General features: G+C 40.9%; 2 protein-coding genes and 1 non-coding gene across 5 annotated transcripts; 2 read left to right on the forward strand and 1 right to left on the reverse strand.

Annotated features, from left to right (window-relative positions):
- Positions 1-4,519: 4,519 nt before the first annotated feature.
- rab13 (RAB13, member RAS oncogene family) lies at positions 4,520-12,678 on the reverse strand. Of its 2 annotated transcripts, XM_037676280.1 has the most exons (9): positions 12,588-12,678; positions 12,287-12,499; positions 11,789-11,849; positions 10,818-10,878; positions 10,660-10,737; positions 5,560-5,649; positions 5,220-5,285; positions 5,059-5,109; positions 4,520-4,977 (listed from the first exon to the last, which is right to left on the reverse strand). In XM_037676280.1, the coding sequence occupies exons 2-9, from the start codon at positions 12,408-12,410 to the stop codon at positions 4,906-4,908; spliced, it is 603 nt and encodes a 200-aa protein (XP_037532208.1). In that variant the 5' UTR covers positions 12,411-12,499; positions 12,588-12,678; the 3' UTR covers positions 4,520-4,905. The 2 variants fall into 2 exon arrangements, with proteins under 2 accessions (XP_037532208.1, XP_037532206.1); XM_037676278.1 differs by lacking the exon at positions 12,588-12,678 and having other exon boundaries at positions 12,287-12,587.
- A 2,101-nt stretch (positions 12,679-14,779) lies between these two features.
- Positions 14,780-22,389, forward strand: LOC119409400 (40S ribosomal protein S27). Of its 2 annotated transcripts, none has more exons than XM_037676282.1 (4): positions 14,780-14,851; positions 15,481-15,589; positions 17,623-17,733; positions 21,404-22,389. In XM_037676282.1, exons 1-4 carry the CDS (start codon positions 14,846-14,848, stop codon positions 21,430-21,432), a joined length of 255 nt encoding a protein of 84 aa, XP_037532210.1. In that variant the 5' UTR covers positions 14,780-14,845; the 3' UTR covers positions 21,433-22,389. The 2 variants fall into 2 exon arrangements, with proteins under 2 accessions (XP_037532210.1, XP_037532211.1); XM_037676283.1 differs by lacking the exon at positions 14,780-14,851 and adding an exon at positions 15,095-15,113.
- On the forward strand, positions 17,403-17,535 carry LOC119410451. Its single transcript, XR_005186838.1, has one exon. It is a non-coding gene; the product is annotated as a small nucleolar RNA SNORA13 (small nucleolar RNA).
- Positions 22,390-23,719: the final 1,330 nt, after the last annotated feature.

The raw sequence follows: 23,719 nt of genomic DNA on the forward strand, positions 1-23,719 counted from the left end.
GTGCGCAGCCGTGTATCTCCCTGCCTCCCATTAGGAAAAAAAATCATCCGTGGCCTTTAAACCTGCCTTGCGTGATGACAACGCACGCAGGGAACGTGCGAGGCAACTCGGAGATGCGGCAGTTCGTGCGCGCTCACAATATCTGGTACTGATGCTGGGGAGGAGGAGTGGTTGCCTAGTGACAGACTCTGGTTTCTGCTGCAGCAAAAAAAAAAAAAAAGAATCGGGCAGCAGAGAGGGGAACAACAAACAGCTCTGTCTTTAGAGCTCATAAATTCAACCTGAGGGTAGTTCAGGGTCCAACACTGTCTCCAAAGTCTGACTTAAACACAATCAAGCTACATCTCCAGGCTTTCCAGCACTTGCTTTATGATTGTTTCACTTCTTCACATGTCTTCCTTTAAAGAACCAGAATTATTGTGAGCTAACTTAGCAACAAAGGTGTGAGAAACTATTAAAAACAGCGAAGTACCAAAATGTGTCATTTAGCTTTCCCATTAAGCAACCGAACAGTAGCTAAAGGCTGAAATCAGCAGAACAATAGCTAAAAGCTAAAACAAGAACAAAAAAAAAAAAAACAAGCAAACAAAAAATTTCTACAAACAAAGAAAAACAACAAAACTGCAATTAGGAGCAGAAATTAAGAAATGCTAAGCTAAAATTTGTACAATATCTAAAATCTAAAACTACCAGAACAGTACCTAAAAGCTAAAATTACAGAAAGCTCAAAACATCTGAGCAAGAAAAAAAGAAAAAAAGTACCGGTAGTTAAAACCAACAGATTATTAATTATTACCTAAAACTAGCAAAACAGTAGCTAAAAGCTACAACCAGTAAAACTGTCGCTAAAAACTAAAAATAGCAAAAGCTATGAAACTAGTAATATAATAGCTAAAAGTAAAAAAAAATAGCAAAACAGTAGCTCAAAGCTAAAAAGAGAACAGAAGCTAAAAATTGCTAACTAGTTTCTTAAATCAGCAGAACAGGAAGTAAAAGACCAGTTGCCAAGATCTTAAAGGAGCAAAACAAAAATTTAAAAATAAAATGAAAGAACTTTTTTCCGTCTTTCAGCTGCTCCTTTGTTCAGGGGTCGCCACAGCGAACTCACACAAATATTTGGCAGTTGTTTTGTTGTTGTTGTTGTTGTTTTTTATGCCGGATGTCCTTCCTGACACAACCACAAACCACTGAGATACCACAGCCTTCTGTGTAGAGCAGAGAGCTATCAATCAATCAATCAACCTTTATTTATACAGGTAAATCCCATTGAGCCTCGAGGACTCATTTACAAGAGAGACCTGATTTCAACAAAGAAAGATGACAAAAATGGACAACAACAATAAACAGTTATAAAAACTCATACTACAGTTTTTTTTTTTTTTTTTTTAACAAATAGGATGGCTAAAAGGAAAAAGGTAACAAAACAAAAAACAGCTAGATTCCAAGACAAATGTATAAAACTAAAAACAGGAACATGTCTGCATTGGTCCCTGCCAGGAGTCCAACAGATTCTTAAAGACACTTAGAGAGGTCGAGGTCGAGAGCTTCAAATCTTTTTGTAAGATATTCCAGGAAACAGGAGCAGAGTAGGAGAAGGCCCTTTTGCCTAGTTCAGTCCTCACTGAGGGAACACTGCAGGTAATAATGTCCTGAGAGCGCACTCCATAGCTGCACTCACGCAGAGACATGTAGGAGGAGATGTATGAAGGCAGCAGACCAAGAAGTGATTTAAAGATGAAAATGTACCAGTGAGAGAGTCTGCGTGAAGTTAATGATGTCCAGTTAACCAATGAATACAGGGTGCAGTGGTGGGTACGATAATCACAGCCAGTTATGAATCTTAGTGCACCATGATAGACAGCATCCAACATCTGCAGGGTTCTTGTAGGAGCGTTCATGTAAATAATGTCACCATAATCAATTGAGGGAAGGAAAGTCACAGATACAAGGCGTTTTCTAGCATTCTAGCTAACATCTAGGGTGCCCCGGGGGAGCAGATGGTGTGGGTTGAGGGCCTTGCTCAAGGGCCCAGAGTGGAGCAAATGAGAGTGGAGGCAGGTGTGGGTGTTTTAACTTTCCCACCCACATTTTGATGTTGTCAGTTTGGGGGAGTTGAACTGGCGACCTTCCGATTACAGGCCCACCTTCTCTAACCTCTGCTACCACTCCCCGCTAAAATGATATGATAAAGATGTCAAAGGTTCCTCACAAAGTTTTCAAGGACTTGAAGGGATCTTAATCCATTTTTATGAGAATTAAAATGTTGATAAACTTAGAAAAGAATTTGAAAAGTATATAGGTTACAAAAACCAAAAGACGTGGCTCTAAGGCCCTGAACTAGCCGAACATTCACGTCTGAATTAATTGAAAGCATGTTGAAGTTTTTACAGACCAACAAATATGTAAACACACGTGTGAACGCTGACTCAGCACAATTAGTCACACTAAAATGACCATGAACGAGCTGCTTCACTGCGTCAGATTAAAAGAATAAAGACTGGTTTCCTGCCAGATTTATGTGGCGTCATTTCTAATCTGTGTTCTCAATGTTGACCTGTATTCTTCATCATTTAGACTTTTTAACAAGAAACGTCTGTCAGTGAGTTACCTGCATGCAGGAAATATGAGCGTTTATGCAGACAAAGCTTGTTTTGACATGCGTTTCATTAAACCAGAATACAGCATATGCCTGCCGACAAAACTTCTATACAGAAATACAACAATCAATGGCCCAGACAAGCAAAGACCTTGTATATCATTTGACCTTGATTTGTGACTTTGACTTTAAAGCAGGGGTGATGAAAATTGTATGCAACACTTTGATTGTGCCTATGTGTATCAGGTTGCTTTAAATAATCTTGAGTAATTCAGACAAAAGTGTGATAAGAGAATGTTAATTATTAGACAGTTACAATTTTATATTACGTACATATACATAAACACTAAAATAAACTACTACTTTCTACTTTGCAGTTTTTCACTTATCGCAGGGCTTCAGGGTACGGACCCCCTCGATAAATGAGGGACTGCTGTATATTGGCCATAAAAGTCCCCTTCAATACACTTGAAGTGGCCCATGAACCACCAGTTGATAATCACAAGTGTAGCAGGTTTTGTGCATCTAGACACATTTTATTTAGTGAGCGAAGAGGCAGAAATGGCTTTGAATGTCAAGGTTGCAGACCCCTGCTTTAGACTTTATCTGTTTATAAATCATTAATTCATAAATCCCTAATAGAGACCAGGATGAAGACACAATCCAGTCAGACTTTGAGTTTGTCTTCATCATAAGCTGAAACTCGATTTAACCTGAAAAGTACACTATTTTAACCAAACAGCAGTTTATTAAGAGTTTTAATTATTATTAATGTTCATTAAAATTCAATCATTCTTTGTAAACTTGGTACATTGCAGCTTTTTTCAAAGCATTTTTGTATTGTGGAGAGCTTGTTTTATCTAACCTTCCTGCTGCCCTTGGGTCAAAATGAGGCCTTGGTGTTAAGACCGAGGCTCTGTGGGTAATTTTGAATTAAAGGCGGCAGAAGGGGCAACTGCGCCTCAAAAAAAAAAAGAAGTTGTTATTTTGTACAAGATGGCCAGGTTTAGTGAAGACATTGGGCCAAAGTCGAGTAAAAGTTACAGCAAGAAACTTTTTATTGTCATTAAAGTATATTTATTAAGCATACAGTCTTTAAAGTTCAGTACTTACAAAATGTTTTTTGGCTGCTGTAGAATAAAAAAAAAACACGTTAAAGAAATAAACAAAAAAAAAATTAAAAGACAAAACCGTCTGTGTGCAGAAAACAAAGTATCTAGGACGAAATTAACACCTGAAATATGAAACATGTTCAATCATTTGACCAGAACAACTCAAGCCTGGCGTCTGTTTAAGCATTTCAGACTGTGTGTGTGTGTGTGTGTGTGTGTGTGTGTGCGTGCACTGGCTCATACATCCCTTCTACTCCTTCCTTCTTCCATCGCTCCACTCATCTCTTGCGCTGCACTAACTTCACTTCTCAATCCTTCACCTTCTTGATCAGTCCGTCGATTAAAACGAGGCTCGTTCTCTTCAAACTTTCTATCAGATTCCACCGAGACTTAAGAGTTTGTTTCATTCCTTAAAACTGAGAGCATTTTGTGAGACTTTCACACTGAACGAAACACCTTTGTGCCGTAAACACATCTTCCTATAGATTCTGCTGGATCCGACGGCTATGGGTCACTAAAATGTATTTAGAAAGCACATAAGTCGTGGAGCCCAAATGTGCAGAGGATTTATAACAATGAAACAACTCCATGAATTAAAAATACATCCCTAATCAATTATATTTTAATTTTAGTGACTTCCTGTAACATTTAAACTATCTGAGACGGCAGCCTATAAATGGAAAAACAAAAAAGGGATTACAAAATCAGCCTCCTGTATGTTCTGAATACGCCAGTAAAGTCCTTTTTACATCAAACTATGCATCTGATAAAAGGCACAAGGAATAGTAACACAATGTAAAAAGACGTGGCTATTTAAAGATGGAGTGTGGGATTGTGAACGTGATTAAAAGTTGGAAAAACAAAAAACAAGAGCGGAAACAGAAACAAGGCGGGGAGCAAGTTTCTGAAACACTTTCAGGGCACGTTGGTGGTTTTATTTGTAATGGAAACGATTTTAAAAAACAGTGCTCAGTTTGGCGCGTGTACAATGGCAAAGAAATAAATTAATCTGGGTGCATCTTAATTCTTGTAGACGCTCCAAACTTGTAAAAAGAAAGTAGAGTTTTGGTATAAAAGCCGACTCTGAGCATGTGCATGTGCATGTGTTGAACACGTTGACCCACCAGATGGAGGCAGAAAACATTTTCTTCCTGTGTTTTATTTTTGTTTTCCTCCAGTATCTCACAGGAGTCAGACCTAAAGAATGGCACACCTGGAGGACTTTTTCTCTGTGCTGCTGGTGATTTTCACCTCCTTTCCCGTCAGGTTCTGTAGAACAAGGACAATCGGACAAAGGCGTTAAAAAGGTTTTTGTTTGTAAAGGGACATGTGCGTCGCCAAACGACGTACCGGCTTCCTCATGGACTTCTGTAGGATCTCCTGCGCCAGAGACTGAAACGACTACAGGACAGAGAATAAAAACACAAAAGAAGAAAAGATAAGGGGTTAACCTTTGCTGTGTTTGGTACACAACACAACAACAGCGTGTCAGCAGCTCCGTCACGGCTTACCTCCTCCACGTTGATGCTGGATTTGGCGCTGGTCTCGAAGAATCTGATGCCGTGATCCTTCGCCAGCTGTCGACAACAAACCCGGAGCGGCTGGTTACAACACGGCAAACACTCACATCCTGGTTCTTATCTAAAGCAAATAAGAAGCTGAAACTTTCTCAGTCCCATTCATAAATACTTCCTTCCTTCCTCATTAAAAAAAAAAAAAAAGCTTCACGTCACTACTCGACTCTTTTTGCATCCAAGCGAAAACTCCCTGAAAGATGTTTGTTGTTTTGGTGCTGCTTTAAAGTGAAATAAAGTAATAAAGTTTGATCTACGTTGGTCTGGATCATCTCACCTTTTCTCCTGTTTCCTTGGAAACCTTCCGCTTCGCCTCAATGTCGCACTTATTCCCTAAGAGCATCTGGCTGACCCCGGCTGATGCATTCTGGGAAATAGGAGGTGTAGATTATTGAATGCAACAGTTCAGTTGTAAATAAGATATTTTTCTCATCAACCTGACTGAACTAAACAGCCAAAATGATGAGTTTCATTCCGAGCAGATGAGCCACTAACAGCTGGTTTGAGTGAAGCTGAGACCAAAGTGCACTGCTGTTGTCTTAAAATACCTTCAACCTCAAAAATCTCATTGTGGTTCATGTAAATGTTATTTTATAAACTCCTACATTGCCATTCAATTTTATATTACACGATTTTTACAGGACATGGCACATGACCTCTCTGGAGGAGAAGGAGCCTGAGCTTGTGCACGAGGTTGAGAGGTACTGACTAGATATAGTCGGGCTCACCTCGACGCACTGCATGGGCTCTGGAACCGATCACCTTGAGAGGGGCTGGACCGTATTCCATTCTGGAGTTGCCCATGATGAGCGGCGTCGAGCTGGTGTGGGTCTACTTTTAGCCCCCAACTTGGTGCCTGTGTGTTGGAGTTTTCCTCAATAGATGAGAAGGTGGCTTCCCTTCGCCTTCGGGTGTGGGGACGGGCTTTGACTGTTGTTTGTGCCTACATGCCAAATGGCAGTTCAGGGTATCCGGCTTTCTTGGAGTCTTTAGCAGGGGTGCTGGAAGGTGCGCCAGCTGGGGACTCCTTTATTCTGCTGGGGGACTTCAATGCCCATGTGGATAATGACAGTGTGACCTGGAGGGGCGTGATTGGGAGGAACGGCCTCTCTGATCTGAACCTGAGCAGTGTTCTGTTGTTAGACTTCTGTGCTAGTCATAGTTTGTCCATCACAAACACCATGTTCGAACATAAGGGTGTCCATAAGTGCACTTGGCACCAGGACGCCCTAGGTCGTAGATCGATGATTGACTTTGTAGTCATGTCATCTGATTTGCGGTTGTTTGTTTTGGACACTCGGGTGAAGAGAGGAGCTGAGCTGTCAGCTGATCACCACCGGGTAGTGAGCTGGATCAGATGGTGGGGGAAGATGCCGGACAGACCCGGTAGACCGAAACGTGTAGTGAGGGTTTGCTGGAAACGCCTCACAGAAGAACCCGTTAGAGAGATCTTCAACTCACACCTCTGGGAGAGCTTTAACCACATCCCAGCTGAGGTGGGGGACATTGAGTGTGAGTGGGCCATGTTCCGCGCAGAGCTTGTTGAGGTAGCTGCCTTGAGCTGTGGCCACAAGGTTGTCGGTGCTTCTCGTGGTGGCCATCCATGAACTCGGTGGTGGACACCCTGGGTTAGGGAGGCTGTCAAGCTGAAGAAGGAGTCCTATCGGACCTTGTTGGCCAGTGGGACTCTGGAGGCAGCTGAGGAGTACTGAAGGGTCAAGCGGTCCGCAGCCTTAGCTGTTGCTGAGGCTAAAGCTCAGATGTGGGAGGAGTTTGGCGAGACCCTGGATAACGACTCTCGGTTGGCTCCGAGGAGATTCTGGCAAACCATCATGTGGCTGAGGAGGAGAAAGCAGCTAACACTGTTCAGTGAAGGTGGGGTGCTGTTGACCTCAACCAGTGTTGTCGTCAAGAGGTGGAGGGAATAATTCTCAGACCCTCTCAATCCCACCAGCACATCTTCCATGGAGGAAGCTGAGTCGAGGGACTTTGGGGTTGATCCGTCCATAACTGTGGCTGAGGTCACCGAGGTAGTTAAAAAACTTCAAGGCGGCAGGGCTCCGTGAGTGGATGAGATTCACCCTAATTTCCTTAAGGCTCTGGATGTTGTGGGGCTGTCTTGGTTGACACACCTTTGCAACATCGCATGGACATCAGGGGCAGTGCCATTGGATTGGGAGACTGGGGTGGTGGTTCCCTTCTTCAAAAAGGGGAACCAGAGGGTGTGCTCCAATTATAGGGGCATCACTCTCCTTAGCCTCCCTGGTAAGGTCTATTCAGGAGTACTGGAGAAGCGAGTCCGATCGTTGGTCAAACCTCAGATCCAAGAGGAACAATGTGGGTTCCGTCCTGACCGTGGAACACTGGCTCAGCTCTTTACTCTCACTAGGGTCCTCGAGGGGTCATGGGAGTTTGCCCATCCAGTCTACATGTGTTTTGTGGACTTGGAGAAGGCATTTGACCATGTTCCTTGGGGTACACTATGGGGGGTGCTCCGTGAGTATGGGATTGGGGGCCCGTTATTATGGGTTGTTCAGTCCCTATTCTGTACAAGCGGTGCAAGAGTTTGGTTCACATTGCCGGCAGTAAGTTGGATTCCTTCAGGGTGGGAGTTGGATTCTGACAGGGCTGCCCGTTGTCACTGATTCTGTTCATAACTTTTATGGACAGAATTTCTCGGTGCAGCCAGTGGGCGAAGGGTTTTTGGTTCAGTGGCCTCAGGATTCCATCTCTGCTTTTTGCAGATGATGTGGTCCTGTTGGTGTCATCGTGCCGTGATCTTCAGCTCTCACTGGAGTGGTTCACAGCCGAGTGTGAAGTGGCTGGGATGAGAATCAGCATCCCCAAATCTGAGGCCATGGTCCTCAACTGGAAAAGAGTGGATTGCTCTCTTCAGGTCGAGGGTGAGGTTCTGCCTCAAGTGGAGGAGTTTAATTATCTTGGGGTTTGTTCACGAGTGAGTCAAGAATGGAGCGTGAGAGTGACAGACAGATTGGTGCAGCGTCTGCAGTATTGCAGACTCTGTACTGGTCCGTTGTGGTGAAGAGAAAGCTGAACTGTAAGGCAAAGCTCTTTGTTTACCGGTTGGTCTATGTTCCTACCCTCACCTATGGGTCATGAGCTCTGGGTAGTGACCGAAAGAATGAGATCACAGATACAGGCAGTTGAAATAAGTTGCCTCCACAGGGTAGCTGGACTCTCCTTAGAGATAGGGTGACAAGTTCAGTTATCCGGTAGAGACTCAGAGTAGAACCGTTACTCCTCCACATTGAGAGAAGCCAGATGAGGTGGTTCGGGCATTTGGTAAGGGTGCTCCCTGGGCGCCTCCCTAGGGAGGTGCTTCGGGCATGTCCGACTGGGAAGAGACACCGGGGAAGACCCAGGACACACTGGAGAGACTAAGTCTTTCGGTTGGCCTGGGAACGCCTTGGGGTCCCCCCAGAAGAGCTGGAAGAGGTGGATGTGGAAAGAGATGTATGGGCCTCCCTGTTCAAGCTGCTGCCTCCGTGACCCGACTTCGGAATAAGCGGAAGATGATGGATGGATTATTTTCCCAGCAGAAATTCTATGTTTCTGCACCAGGAGTGCTAAAGCTAGCTCCTAGCTAGCTGCCACTATTTGTTTTAGCAAAGAAACAGGAATTTTTTTATAAATATCTGCTTAATTCAAAACTAACAACAATGGTAAAGTTTATAAATAGTGTTAGCACAAACCTTTACCATTCTTTTTTTATGTTTGAGGAGTTGAAAGATGGCATTAACGTACTTTGTCTCCACCCTGCTTGGACTAGCGTTAGCTCGTCAATCCAAACTAAATTTAACCCAGTTTCTCCAAACTGAGGTGTTCAAAGAGCTATCTACCGAGTACTATTTGTTAATTTTCTTTAATATATTTCCACAGAACCACATTTTAAATTAGGAGCTGACACTCAAAAAAATTCTTATAAAAATTAGTTTGGAAGGTGTTAAATGTTGGCACTGTGTTCAGAACAACTACAGCTTAGCCTTTTTTATTAGCATTAAGACAGAAAAATACAGCCATTTTCTGTTACAAAAATATATATTTTAATAATTTTGCAACTTAAGTACGACCTGGAGGTAATAGCGATACAATTTTTGTAGCGAACATTTCTACATGCAGACTGTTTATAACTTTTCGTTGCAGCGAAGTCTCTTTTAAGGATTATTCCAGTTCTGTCACATTGTTTGCTTTAATTCATAAACTGCTCTGTTAAGATTTCAAACATGGCAAAGACAGAAACATAATACTTATCTTAGATTATGTTAGAAGTTGGAATGTTTGCCTCCAGACTTTGCCAGTACTGATGTGGATCAGTGATTCCCCTTACAGGTGAAATATTACCTTTTTTTTTTTTTTTTTCATTTAGCCTTTATTTATCCAGGTTAGTCTCATTGAGCCACGAGAACTCATTTTCAAGAGAGACCTGTTTAGGGAGCACATGGTGGGGGTTAAGGGCCTTGCTCATGGGCCCAGAGTGGGGCGAATGAGGGTGGGGGCAAGTGTGGGTGTTTCACCTACCCCACCCACAATTTTGATGTTGTCGGGGCCGGGGCGCGAACCGGCGATCTTCGGATCACAAGCCCACCTCTCTAACCTCTGCGCCACCACTCCCAAAATGAATTGTAGCTGCAGAATAAACCCAGCAGGGGCGGCGCAAGAGAAGTGGATGGGGTGGCACTTGCTACTCCTGAAGCATACCGTATTTTTCGGACTATAAGGCACATTTAAAATCCTTTAATGTTCTCAAAAATCAACAGTGAGCTTATAATCTGGTGGGCTTTATGTATTAATTCTAGTTGTGTTTACTGACCTCAAACCAATTTTATGTGGTTCAACACTGTTGAGCGTTACTGTGAGTTAAATAAAATTTGACTTATCTGATTTGTTTCACTTAATGCGCCTCATGTGTGAAAACAGACCCGTTCATTGATATTGCGTCTTATAATCTGGTGCACCTTATAGTCCGAAAAATATGGTAATTGTCCCCCGCACCCACCCCCAGGTGCCACTCCTGCTTGTGGCATTGAAATATCACCCCTAGAGCTCCTGTATGCTCGAGTTTGTTGAAAGTATTTCCAGGTTGTGAGTCATATTGTTAATGTAAATAGGGGGAACTATGTCTCGATGATAACCGCAGTGATGTTAGTGGGAGGTTTTTTCTTTATATTAAAGAGTAATCAATTTACAGCTGTAAAAACAGAAACTACACATTTTACAACAACAACAAAAAAAATCATAAAACAAATCAAAGTTAAGACGTTTCACCATGTCTAACCCTTAAAAATCTAATTTGTCATCCCAGAGAAAAGTGATTTATTTTTTATTTTTGTAATGGCCAAATTAAAAATGGCCTCACCTCCCTGATGCTCTTCATCCAGTTTTGGATGTTTTCGAAGGACTTCTCATCGGTGATGTCGTACACCAGGATGATGCCCTGAAACGCAGACAGGAGAGACAAAAACGGTCAAAGAAGTCGAAGGAGACAGTGTCTGCCGGATCATGCTGTGGGCTCACCATAGCTCCTCTGTAGTAGGCGGTCGTGATGGTCTTAAACCTCTCCTGTCCTGCCGTGTCCCTAAACAAAGTCGAAAACACACGCCAGTGCATTTGTTACATAGAAGGTCTGCTTCAGAAAAAAAACCCAACAAGTTTATCTGGATGCAAGATGGTGCTTCTAACGCTCCTTCAACAAATCATCCAGCAGATAAGACAGATCTCTGCTGTGGACATGTCTCGTGGACAGCTGGACAGTAAACGCTGTCACGTAAGACAATGTTCTGACCACCAGAAGAAAGTTCCCTAGTCTTAGAAAATAAAAAGACAAGAAACAATCAGATAGCACCTTAAGCCTAAATGTAGCCACACATCAAAATGGAGTCTGTACCTTACTTATTTTACAAGTTATCGCGCTCACAACAAGCACAGACAGACGGAGGGTATTTCATAGTCTCTATTTTTGTACAAAGTGAGACAACGAAAATTTCTATAGCAGCAGGCGACACACTGGGTGGACGAAGACAAACATCCCTGCATGTTGATGTACGATTTATATATGGTGCAACAAAAAAGCTGCGGGAGTGAAAAGAGTTTGCAAAAGTTAGGGAGCGACATCGTCAACTATCAGATGAACATCCCACATATCAGCAAAAATCATAAAACATAAACTGTGACTGCGTCAAAACCATAAAAGATATCAAAACGCCAGTTCAGACATGTAAAGTCCAACTTTCTGTGACGTGTTTAAACTCTGAACAGTGTTTCTACTGTGACGTGGGTCTCAGCTACAGAGCTCCAAACAGGGCTGGGTTTTCTCACGTTTTTCCAAAAAAAACCCATTATTTTCTTAAAGTATTTTTCTATTTTGGTCTAACCGTTACAAAAAAAACCCCAAACACACATTGCACGTTATTCCTTGTCGAGCAGCATGTTTTGATGCCAAAAGAGACAATGAGTGATCAGAGAAGATCCAGCTGAAGGTGTCTCACCACACTTGTAGTTTCACTTTCTTCCCATCCACTTCAATGGTTTTTACTTTGAAGTCGATGCCTGGGAGATAAGGAGGAGACAGGAAAGGGCAGAGAAGAGACAAAGAATGAGCTGATAAAACGAGTAAAACTCCTCACTGTGCAGAATATAGGTCAGACAGAAAAGAGCACATTCCTGCACAGTTAACTGTCTTTTCTGTCTGTCTCTCTCAGAGTTGACAGAGTCCTGCACAAAACTGTGCATGATGTCAGTAATTCAGTCTTCAGGAAACAGAGATGGCAAAAGGAGATAGGAATGAAGATGGGTGGACCTTCAAGAGCCAAGTGAGGGGATCTGAAGCAGACATGACAGAGGAGGGGGGAAGAGAAATAAAAAAATGAGAGAAGACAGCAGGGACTAGTTGAGACATGAAGGCTGTCTGAGAAACCTGTTTGCACAGCAGATCCTGAAATGTCAGCAAACACCTCAGCTGCCTGCAGAAACACTTTAAAACGCACCGATGGTGGAAATGTACGTGGAGTTGAAGTTGTCCTCAGCAAAGCGGATGATCAGGCACGTTTTGCCCACTCCGCTGTCCCCGATCAGCAGCAACTTGAAGAGGAAATCGTACTTTTTCGCCATGGTTCGAGCCGCTCCCTCCAGTACCAGATCCCCTCACCTCAGCCTGCCTCGTCCACCGGTAAAGTCCGATCAGAGCCTCCGTGTTTGAGCTGCGCCGGAGAAACAAATAAACTCCATCAACAAGTCGAACTAGTGAAAGTTCATCCCGCTGCCCCTAAGCGCGTCTTGATCCCTTACCGGGGGTCGCTACGGGGTTTTTCCAGCTTACATTAAAAAAATAAACTCTCAGTCGGCCCTAAAATCCCACACTTCGGCTAGAAACGCTACGTAGAGTGTGGGAGTGCTGATTTCTGGCCTGGGAGTGACCAGATCCGCGCTGCAGCTGCGCAGCTCAGACACCAGATGGCGCCATTTCACCCTGATTCATATTATCAGAAAACCGGGACGGATAAAGTCTGACAATCAGAAGGGAAAATTTAAGAAGAGAGTAGGGCCACGGTGCAAAAATAATTACGAGATTAAAGTCAGAATTCTAAAACATAAATATATGCTTTACATTCATTCAACCTTTATTTAGACAGGTTAATCCCACTCAGCCTCGAGGACTCATTTACAAGAGAGACCTGAATTTTTTAACAGAGTGATGACAACAGTGGACAACAACGACGACAATAAACATTCATAAAAGATGCATACAATTTTTTTTTTTTTAACAAGTTAAAATAAAATGGCAACCAAAAGGACAATCAAAAGGAAACGTAGCGAACAAACAGCTAGATTATAAGGCGGTATAGAAAACTAAAAACAGGAACATATTCTGTAGAAAAGTAACACAATCAAATTGTTATAAGATAAAGGACTTTATTTATTTTAAGATCCATCCATCCTTTTATCCAATATCTTTACCTGCTTTTTCCTTTCCGGATCAGGGGGTCACTGGTGCTCATATCCAGCAGTCACTGTGCGAGAGGTGGGGGACACCTTGGACCTCCAGTCCATCACAGGGACACATAGAGACAAACAATCACTCGCACTCACACCTAGAGTTTCCAATTAAGAGTTAATTTAGAGTTACCAATCAGCCTAACATGCATGTCTTTGGTCTGTGGGAGGAAACTGGAGTAGAAAACTCATGCATTCCAGGGACAATAAAAGACCTCCTGGAAAGAAACAGGACTATTTTGTGCACACATGGAGACAGAGCAGAGAGCAGGCAACTCTCTGTGGCTGCTCTGAACGAGAGTGCTGTCTGTTATTGTCATTACCATCACACGTGGTACATGAGATGGAATGAAATGATGTACACAGTGTCCCAGTTACACCCAAAAATAGCAAAATATCTAGTTTAAAAAGAAACAGTAAATAAGGATCTAAGATATACATTAACACTAATAATGTAAATCACTACAGCGTAACAGCAGCAGTCTGAACATGAGTCTGTGGTGAGCAGATAGGTATGAATGAATACAGTAGCATAAGATGATCAGCAGCACGAGATAATCAGCAGCATGGATAACCAGCAGCACAGATTACATATCACCAATTAAAGTGGCATTACAGTGATTTTTCTTTTTTCTTACAGCGATTATCCTGGTTAGGGATTTATGAGAGTAGGCATGAATATATTTAGACCACAATGCATTGCAAAAAATTGAACATGTGGATGTTTGTTTATGTAACATCTACAGTCAGCTGATCTCTGGGAGCAGCATCTGCTGAGGAGCTGCTGGCCGAGGCTGTTAAAAAAAAAAAAAAAGTACATCAATTATTAAAACTGTTCATGGAAAAGTGATAAAGAAAATCAAATGAAACCTATGAGGATAGTAAAAGATCTTCTGGAAATAAATGGGACTATTTTGTGCAGATTGAGAGAGAGGCCGCCACCCTTTCTGTCTCTGACAAACTGGTGTTGGATTAGAGCCATGCTGGTAAAGAATTTATTTATGTTTTGAGCATTAGGAGCTGTAAAAAGGTCGATTGTTGTATATTTTAGTTAAATAAATAAATTGGAAAAATTGTGTGTTTGTTAATGCATGTATAAGTTACTAAGTTGTTAGTGGGTTGTACTTTGTTTAAAATGGAAGATTTTGCTATGCCTGTTGTGTCAACATTTTTGGTTAAGTTTACGATTTAAAATTTAAAAAAAAAGTTTAAATCATTACAAGTCAGAGTTAAGTGGCTTAACAAACATAATAAAAAGTTCAGTCACCGGCTGGACGTAAAATAAGTTTAAAAAGCACATTAAAATAGATTAAACGAGGTAAACACAACGATGATGTCATAGTTAAAGTAACTTCCTGTGAAGTCAGAGATACAAAAGTCTCCATATATTTGGACATTAAATGCTACAGAACATGTTTATAAAACCTTATAATCACTTTATTAAACATGTAAAAATAGTTTTTACAGTTTGTCTCCTCCCATTCAGAGAGGCAGTTTCCGGTTTGACGTCACCGACGTGAGTTTTTTTCCGTTGGCAGTCTAAACACGCAGAGATGCCCGTGAGTAGAAAACTACCTCCTGTTCAGCTAGAATTCGTCAAAGAGTGCGTTATCTTCACGCTTCGACCTCTTAAAGGGATATATTTGTGTTTTATTTACGCACTGGTTAGCTAACTGCGGGAACTTTTAATGTGGAGGCAGAAATGCGGACGGAGACAATATGGCGAAAGCACGTGCAGAGGAACGGAGCCCACGCGCTGCTGTTAGTTTACAGCGCGTGAGCAATCAACCAGCGCGTTAAGTACTTGATGTACGATTAAAAGTGGGTAAACTCGACTTATTTTAGATGAGAAGACATTAGTTTGAGTGCTGTTCAGCGCACTCGTTTACCTTCTATTAGCATGTTTTAATTTACAACATAAAAATGTCGCTTTACATGCTTTGCTGCTTTTTTTTTAACTTTAAAACTATTAATTAAACAATTTTCACTCCAAAAAAATAACCGTAGTTGTCTTGATTTTATCAAACAGACACAGTTCGAGGCCTTTCTCTTTATCGTGTAGTGTAAACAACAACCGTGGCAGATTAGATGTCGCCTTCCATTACTTTTAATCGCAGTGTTTTTATGGATTTTGCACAGCTTTCTTGCTAAATTATTGTGATTTTGTTTACTTTTAATTCCCGTTCAGCTCGCAAAAGATCTGCTGAACCCCAGTCCGGAGGAGGAAAAGAGGAGACACAAGAAAAAACGACTCGTTCAGAGTCCTAACTCCTATTTCATGGACGTGAAGTGTCCAGGTCAGTTTTACACGAGCAGATTACTGTAATCTGAGGCTTTATTATTGTTTCAGAAAAGTCACAGGGGGGCAATAAATATGGATCAGTGCAATAACACAAATCGTAAATTACTTCAAAAATAATAATATTGTTTTATAACGAATGATTTTGCAGTGTATTCATCTGGGCTTCAAGAACTGTTTCCAATGGTTTATTTTTGACTTGGTGTAAGTCAATAAATGATCAAATACGACAAATGAAGGACAGATTTTATCTTGTTTATGTCAAGTTTCTTAGTATTTTCACCAGTCGTGCTGTTTTTAATGTCCACGTACATAAAGCAAAAAGAACGTCTTTAATTTTCAACCATTAACCCTCATAATGTGATTATTTTTTCTACTTAAAATACGATAATTTATTAAAAACTACTAAAACTGGACACTGAAAGTATGAATTTATTCTTGGATAGTTTTCTTTATATATTTGAAAGCACACTATTAGGAAAATGATAGCGCCTGTAGTCCTTGCATGGTACAAAATAGCTTAAAATTGCCATTTGTTATTTGCCTGAGTGATACATTTATCTTAAAATCGATCTCTCATTCAGAGAGATTATAGTTTAAAAATTTCAGCTGCTTTTTTTTTTTTAATACAATTTATTTTTACATTTGATGATTTGGGTTACATTTGTCCCAGCACAGTTTCATCACAGTATTGTTCCAAAATATAATCCAGCTTAGCACGTGCAAACAAGCGTAAACCTTGTTTATGTTCCCGGTGCTTAGGCCTGTCACGATAACACATTTTGCTGAGCGACTAGCTCGGAAATTATTGCGATAAACGATGATATTGTTTGAGATTTGACAATTATTCATTATTATCAAATTTAAGAAGAAATGTTGGTTAATTTATTTTGCGTGTAGTGCTTTTTTTGACCACCGGATGGCAGTATGACTGAACCGAAGGATGGATAGTGAGGGAGCGAGCGGTGTGTATCTTTAAGAAAAATGGGAGGGAGGCCCTTTGACGTGACATGGGCTGTCTCTTCATTGTTTTTGGTTCTGAAAATGGCGGATGCTCCATGTGGTTTGAGCTAGCATAGCATTTATTACACAAAGCTTTTAATAAAAAATAAAAAAATCATTAAACAAGTTCTCAGCTTCTTTTTGCAAAGAAAAACTTTTTACATGAAGGCACGGGTTTCAACCGTGAATTTTGGAGCTTCGACAAGACAGAGGTCGGCCTGTTAGCTTAGCTCGTAGCTTAGCTTCTCAGCTTAGCTGCTTTTAGCGAAGAGAGAAGAAAAGGAGAAGAAACAATAAAGCCGATAAATGAAAACGAGGTCGATAATTTTCATTTATCATGCGATTAATTGATTTATTGTTTATTGCGACAGGCCTATCAGTGCTATAATCTCAGGTAGAGTGTAAATGTGGAGCTGACACTTTCACAGAGACCATCGTGGCTATAACCTTGTTCATACCAATAAACATCTCTTAGTGGTAATATTGGTTAATTCCAGGAATTAAAATGACAAACATTGAGTTAGACACTCAAACAGGTGGCACACTCTCTTATGTGTTAAATTCGGTGTCTTTATCTAATGATGATGATCTGGGTGCAGCATTGTATTAAATACACTTATAAAGTTTAGATTCAACAGTGTGGGAGAAAGGGTGATGGTTTTGGCCTCTCCCCCTGCAGCAGTAAATTGGTCATGTGCTAACTCATACAGATGTTTATTAATTTATTACAGTATATGCTCTGACCTTTCTTGGGAGGTGTCAGTTGGATAATGGTGGAGGAGATGCTGTATATATTTGACCAGTGCAGGTGCCTCTATGTGTTGCCCGTTCATCAGCTCTGTGGTGATCGGGGTGTCAAATGAGGCACACATTGACTTTTGCGGTTGTCTGTGAAATGAGATTATAAATTGATCATTTACATAAACTACTGCAAAAACATATCAAGCGGATATTTGTAGCTTCTGTCTGGACGTTTTCTATTAAACAGCTGATGGCTTTCCCGCTCCTAATGTCTCGTTTGTTTTGCAGGTTGCTACAAGATCACCACAGTGTTCAGTCACGCGCAGACTGTAGTGCTGTGTGTCGGCTGTTCCACAGTTCTGTGTCAGCCGACGGGAGGAAAGGCTCGCCTGACAGAAGGTACGAGATGACCAGCAGCTCTGTTCTGCAGCCATGCAGCAACATGTTAACAAATGCATGCTACAAAGAGAGTTGTAGTTGATCTAAACAAGTGGTAGGAAACAGAAACCATCGTCAACACAGTCAGAATATATCATACCATATATTTTTTTTAATGCTTATAATTTGCATGCCCTATAGGCCGAAGCAACATATTTATGGATTTTTCCCCTCCCATATTTATAAGTCAATTTTTGGCTGAGATATGACCGTTTTCATTCATTCTGGTTGAAAAAAATGGAACACTACCATTTTCAGCTGCTAGATGGCACTCGAGTTGTAAGGCATGCTGTTGTGTCATGTAATAGGTAAAAGTGGCTATAATGACAAATTCAAAAAAGTTCAAGACAAAAACAACTGGGCTTTATTTATTATACTTTATTGTTTTTGTCTTGAACTTTTTTGAATTTACCATGTCCTGGATGACTGAGAATCTTCACCAGCTATTAATGACACAGTCAGCTTGCCATAGCCTCCCACCTTTGTTCTGCTCGCAGCGTGGAGCAACCGTCAAACCAGCTTCATTTTGCTGCAAAAGTTAGACTGAGACACACCTTTACTAGAATTTCAAGCAAACAAACAAATGTTCTTAAGTGTTAATCTTGTTAAATTCTTCTTAAAGTCCTCCTGTGCGCGCAGCCAATCGATTTTTGCCACAACACCGGGCAACATTCCCGGGTTCGGTCCATATTTCCCGGTTGTCAGTGGTGACGCAAAACAAACGTGACAAGTCAGTGGTGACGCATAATAGATGCGATTTATACGGTGAAGCGACGTATTTATGGATTTTTCTACTTTATTAGACATATTTGGACTGATGCGGCTTATAGGGCGGTGCAACAAGTATGGCGGAAAATACAAAACATGTTTAAGCTATGATGACTTTCTAATTATTTTTATTTGAATATTTTTTGTTGTGTGTAGTGTCCGCATCATTAATTACCAAAACTTACTTACTTACTTAGAGACTCTATAATTTGTAATAAATGAGTGAAATCAGCGAAGTCGGGTTTTGTTGCCAACAAGTACGACTCGTTTGTTTACATTCAAACATTGATGAGTACAACAAAGTTCATGCTCAATCATCCAGGTACCAAATCCAATAATTCTCTGTAGGTTCATCTGGACAGTTTCTTTTTTATAGAGACGTTTCACCCTCTATCCGGAGAGCTTGTTGCCTTGAACCACTTTGGCTGTCTGCCTGGGAGGAGTCGACGAGGGACAGGACGGCCCCCAGAAACCATCTTGGCTCCAGCAAACTGGTGGGTCCACTTAAAGAGTTTACTGCTTGGTGGGGAAACAGTTTACTGGAACTCCTCTGACTGATGAAGCCCTCCGGATAGAGGTTGAAACGTCTCTATAAAAAAGAAACGGTCCAGATGACCTGACTGAGAATTATTGGATTGATGAGGACACTTTGGACAATCTCTGTACACCAAAGATATCGAGTCAGTAAAATAATCCCTGGATGGAAATGGAGTCGGACGGGAACAATGGAGTCAGAGGTGACAGGTTGTTGGGAAAAAGTTCTCTCTTCTGTGTTTACGGGTATAAATTTAATGATATGTTGTGTTTTTAACACTTCAAAATTAATTTGAATTGGAGCTAGAAGGTGTTTTTTGACACAGAGTGACATGAATTTTTGAAGATTCTGGCCTGAAGTAAAAAAAAAAATAATTCAACAGAACGATCAATGAGAAAACATTTTGTCCATTTGTTTTGGTTTGGAGCAACACACCGCTGGCTGACTCCTACACGTTTGCTTTTGTGTTGCCCTTTCATGATGATCTCTACGAAGTGCGAGTCGATCAAAGTAAACGGTGATTCTTGTGCCCGTGTGAGAGATTCATCATCGTTGAGTCATTTCTACACATCGACTGCGAGCACCACCATCACTAACCTGCACTGATGGTTTCACATAGACCAAACATCAGTTCACGCTGATTAAAAGTGGCCAAAAAATCACTACCGCACTCAAAAGTCCACAGAAGAACTAATATGTTTATAGTCATTGATGTGCAGAGCTTTAAGGTCAATGTTTGGCTTTTCCAGACCCCCTCCTATATGAGCTCTGCCTCCTGGGTAACCAAGAACTTTCAGTGCACTTTATGGGTGCAGCAGCAACCTTTGGCACTTGAAGTGCACACGTGTGAGCGAGGTTCAGTTTGAAAAGGCAGATGACGACATTCAGTGCTGATTTATCGGCTTTCTTCACATCAGACATCACTCCTGCAGCACTGACCCGTTCTGATGCTTCACATCACCAAATCTGTTTGTCTACATTTTAAAATGTTACTATTGTTGCAAATCTCTGGGAACTTTTAAAGTTGGAAATGTTCCATGGGAATTTATGGCACCAAACAGGAATTTATAGAAATAAACCTGGAATAAAAAATATAGAAGATATCACTCTGTCAAACTGTCCCTTGGACGGATGGAAATGGTAACGTGTCCCCAAAAAAATAATAATTGTTCAAAGTTGTAAATAGTAGAGCTGAAATGATTCCTCGAATCATTCGAGGACCCCGATTACTAAAATATTCGTTTACAACAGCCCTAGTAAATAGTTTTGTTCAAAAATTCAAAAATCTTTTTTTTTTTTTTTTTTTTTTCATGTAGCTAAAATGACAAAGCCAAAAAAAAAAAAAAAAATCCAGTATGTAAACACAAAAGTTCATGCTCAATAATCCAGGTACAAATCCAACAATGTTCAGTCAGGTCATCTGGATGGTTTATTTTATTGCTGAGACGTTTCGTCCTTCATCCAAAGGTCTTCTTCAGTCCGAGGAGCCACAAACAAACTGGAGTCCCACAAACACCAACTCTCATAGTGGGGAGAAAAAAACCCTGTTTGCTGGTGATCAGATGGTTTCTGGGGCCCGCTCTCTCCCCTGTCTACTCCTCTAAGGCAGCCGTGCCAAAATGATTCAAAACACTAAATGCCATTTTGCTATGGCTGCGTTCAGAGGAGGTGACAGGGGAGAGGGCGGGCCCCAGAAACCATCATCACCAGCAAACAGGTTTTTTCCCCACTATGGGAGTGTGATATTTGTGGGACTCCAGTTTGTTTGTGGCTCCTCGGACTGAAGAAGACCTGTGGATGAAGGACGAAACGTCTCAGCAATAAAAGAAACCATCCAGATGACCTGACTGAACATTGTTGGATCATGTAAATAATTTAGTTGTGTGAATTAAATTTAGACATTTTCTCTGAATAAATTTTTAAATCGTAACTGCTGTATTTCTTTTGTGATTGCAACTTTTTTTTTTTTTTTTAGTTTTTGTGTGAACACAAAGACCAAAACATCAAATACTGTGATTGTTTTTGTTTAGTTTTGTGTACAAGAATTTAGAAAAGATTATAAAAAAAAAAAAAAAACCTGTTTAAAATCTGTAAGAGTTGTTGCAGCGCATCATTTGCAAGTTAAATTGGTTATAAACTAATTTTTTGCCAATGACACCTGCCTGTGACAAAACATGGTTTTTGTTTGGACATGATGCATTTGGTTTAAATTACCCCCAGTTCCCAGTCAGTTCCCAGTATAAACTTTCCTCAAACCCTAAATGGTTTTAGAACTTACTGATGACGTTAATTTTAAGCTAAACGAAACTTGATTTCCTTTTTGCTCAGGATGCTCCTTCAGGAGGAAACAACACTAGTTTGAGCAGACGTGGCTGCACCGATTGGAGGTCAAACTTTGATGGACATCGAGTGACCGCCCAAAGATGTGACGCAGGAAGAGACAACGGCACGAGAGTGAATCATGGAACAGTCATCCGTCTGTAAATGATCCACAGAGACGCCTCTGGCCTTGATGAAAACCCCACAGATATCTTTCTTTTGTTCTCTCTGAATAAACTTGGGGTTCTTTTGATGGATTTGCCTTACATGCTTGTCATCCAGTTTATCTTTTATCACTTAAAGATTTTTAAACGTAATTCGTTCGGTAAACACATCTATCATCTCGCAAGCTGTTAAATATAAGAGTTTAATTAAAAGCTATAAATCCAGATTATTGATGCACACTTGTAGTGTTTTATCCTTCACTGAGAAGAGTTGATGGCCAGAGATGGGGCTTGCAGTGCAACAGATTTATGCAAATTTAGTTTAAAAACGCTACAGCAGTTTAAGACTGGCCAAAGTGACAAATACAACCAGGAAAATGTAATTAGCTGCAGTTTGATTCTGTAAAAACAGTTCTCTTTAACAAACCGACACTTTCCAGTTCCACAAAGTCACTTTTGTATTTTTGTAGACCAATGTTGGCGTCACTGATGCAGAGGTCCTTTTATTACTGAGCTGGGTCTTAGACAAGTGATTACTGCTTCTGCTTCTTCAACTCAGCGCATTAGGGCGATGCATACTAATGAGAGGAGTGCAATTATGAACTTTAGCCTCCTGAGGAAACGACGCAGGAGGAGTTCCTGTGTAGTCGCAAATAAAACGAAAAAACAAGGATTGTTGGGTTTCGTGACCTACAAGCACTTTTATTTGTTTGGAAAACTTGTTGGTCTTAGTAATAGGAAGAGGGGTGATTAAATGACAAGCTTACTGTTTCTATGGCTACAAATTGTGTGTTGGACACAACTTGCTAATAAAATCATGGTTAACAGGAACGTGATTGCTGTGCCTCATTTATATTGAGTGAACAGTAGAAATTGGGGCTGAACGATTTTGGGAAATATTCTAATTGCAATTTTTTTACCTCACTATAACAATTTAATATGCAATTATTTTTCAATGTCATATATTTTTCATTGAGCACAAGCAATGAATCGATCTGTTTCAGTTACAAAAAACTCAATTTTCAGCTCCGCTGCAAGTCTATCTGCATTTTTGTGTAGCTCCGGGATAGCAACTTGGCTAAAATGTGTGCGAGGGCATTCTGTACCGCTTATTCACTGTGTTTACCAAAGCCGTAAACCCAGGCTTGGTCACTATATTAATGGGCATCATGTCTTTCGCTATGAACTCCATTATTGCTCGAGTTATTTCCGCGTGCCGTTTCAAATTCTGTTCATACGAAGTAATACTGAACAGTTCGGTCAGTGCTCCCTGTCGGCTGCTACTTTGCTTACTTTAAGTTAAAGCACTGGTCGTTGGCATTCTAGCCATGCAACTATTGTAAATGGCTTTAAGTGTTGATAAAGATATACGTTACCTTGAGACGTAGCAACAACAACAACAAGGCAGGTTGCAAATAATTCCAAACAACGGACGTGCTGCTCCTCTTTGGTACCAAACTTGCAGATGTATCAGCTTCTGTCGAGCCGGACTCCCATTGTGCAACTGGTTAAAACGCAGTGTTGACTTCTGCTCCGCTCACTTGCAAGTCACATAACCACATCACATGACCAGTCAAATTGCAGCCTTTGCAATTAGAAAATCTAGTTTTATCATATAGCAATATTATTATGAAAAAAAAATTATGCCTTTTTATAATTGTCCATTGTTGTCATCATTCTTTGTTGAAATCAGGTCTCTCTTGTAAATTGAGTCCTCGAGGCTCAGTGGGATTAACCTGTCTAAATAAAGATTGAATGAATGTTGCAAATGCAATTTAATTGTTCAGCCCTAGTAGAAATGCGTCCTGACTTCTGTTCAGAATTTGCAGAAAACGTGAAATGTTTAATCTCTTAGTGTTTTAATTTTATAATTTAAAAGTGTATGTATAAATATGTATAAAACTTGGTGCACAGCCCATAAATAGAAAAGAGAACAATGGTGGATGAATCCAGAAATTTGGATATTTTTGTTGATGTTTACTAGGGATGCACAATATTATCAGCATGGTATATGTATCGGCCGATATTTGTCTGTCCATCCATCCATTTTCTTCCGCTTATCCGGGGTCGGATCGCAGGGGTAGCAGCTTAAGTAGGGAGGCCCAGACTTCCTTCTCCCCAGCCACTTGGGCCAGCTCTTCCGGGGGAATCCCGAGGCGTT

This window comes from Nematolebias whitei, chromosome 5, assembly GCF_014905685.2.
Source record: "Nematolebias whitei isolate Nwh7 chromosome 5, NemWhi1, whole genome shotgun sequence".
NCBI classification, from domain to species: domain Eukaryota; kingdom Metazoa; phylum Chordata; class Actinopteri; order Cyprinodontiformes; family Rivulidae; genus Nematolebias; species Nematolebias whitei.

Coding starts and splice junctions, on each gene's coding strand:
- LOC119409400 (XM_037676282.1), top strand. Junction 15,590..17,622: donor CATGGACGTGAAGTGTCCAG/GTCAGTTTTACA, acceptor TTTGTTTTGCAG/GTTGCTACAAGATCACCACA. Junction 17,734..21,403: donor AAAGGCTCGCCTGACAGAAG/GTACGAGATGAC, acceptor CTTTTTGCTCAG/GATGCTCCTTCAGGAGGAAA.
- rab13 (XM_037676280.1), bottom strand. CDS start 12,410: ATGGCGAAAAAGTACGATTTCCTCTTCAAGTTGCTGCTGATCGGGGAC. Junction 5,286..5,559: donor CCAAGGAAACAGGAGAAAAG/GTGAGATGATCC, acceptor TGTTGTCGACAG/CTGGCGAAGGATCACGGCAT. Junction 4,978..5,058: donor AGAAGTCCATGAGGAAGCCG/GTACGTCGTTTG, acceptor CTTGTTCTACAG/AACCTGACGGGAAAGGAGGT.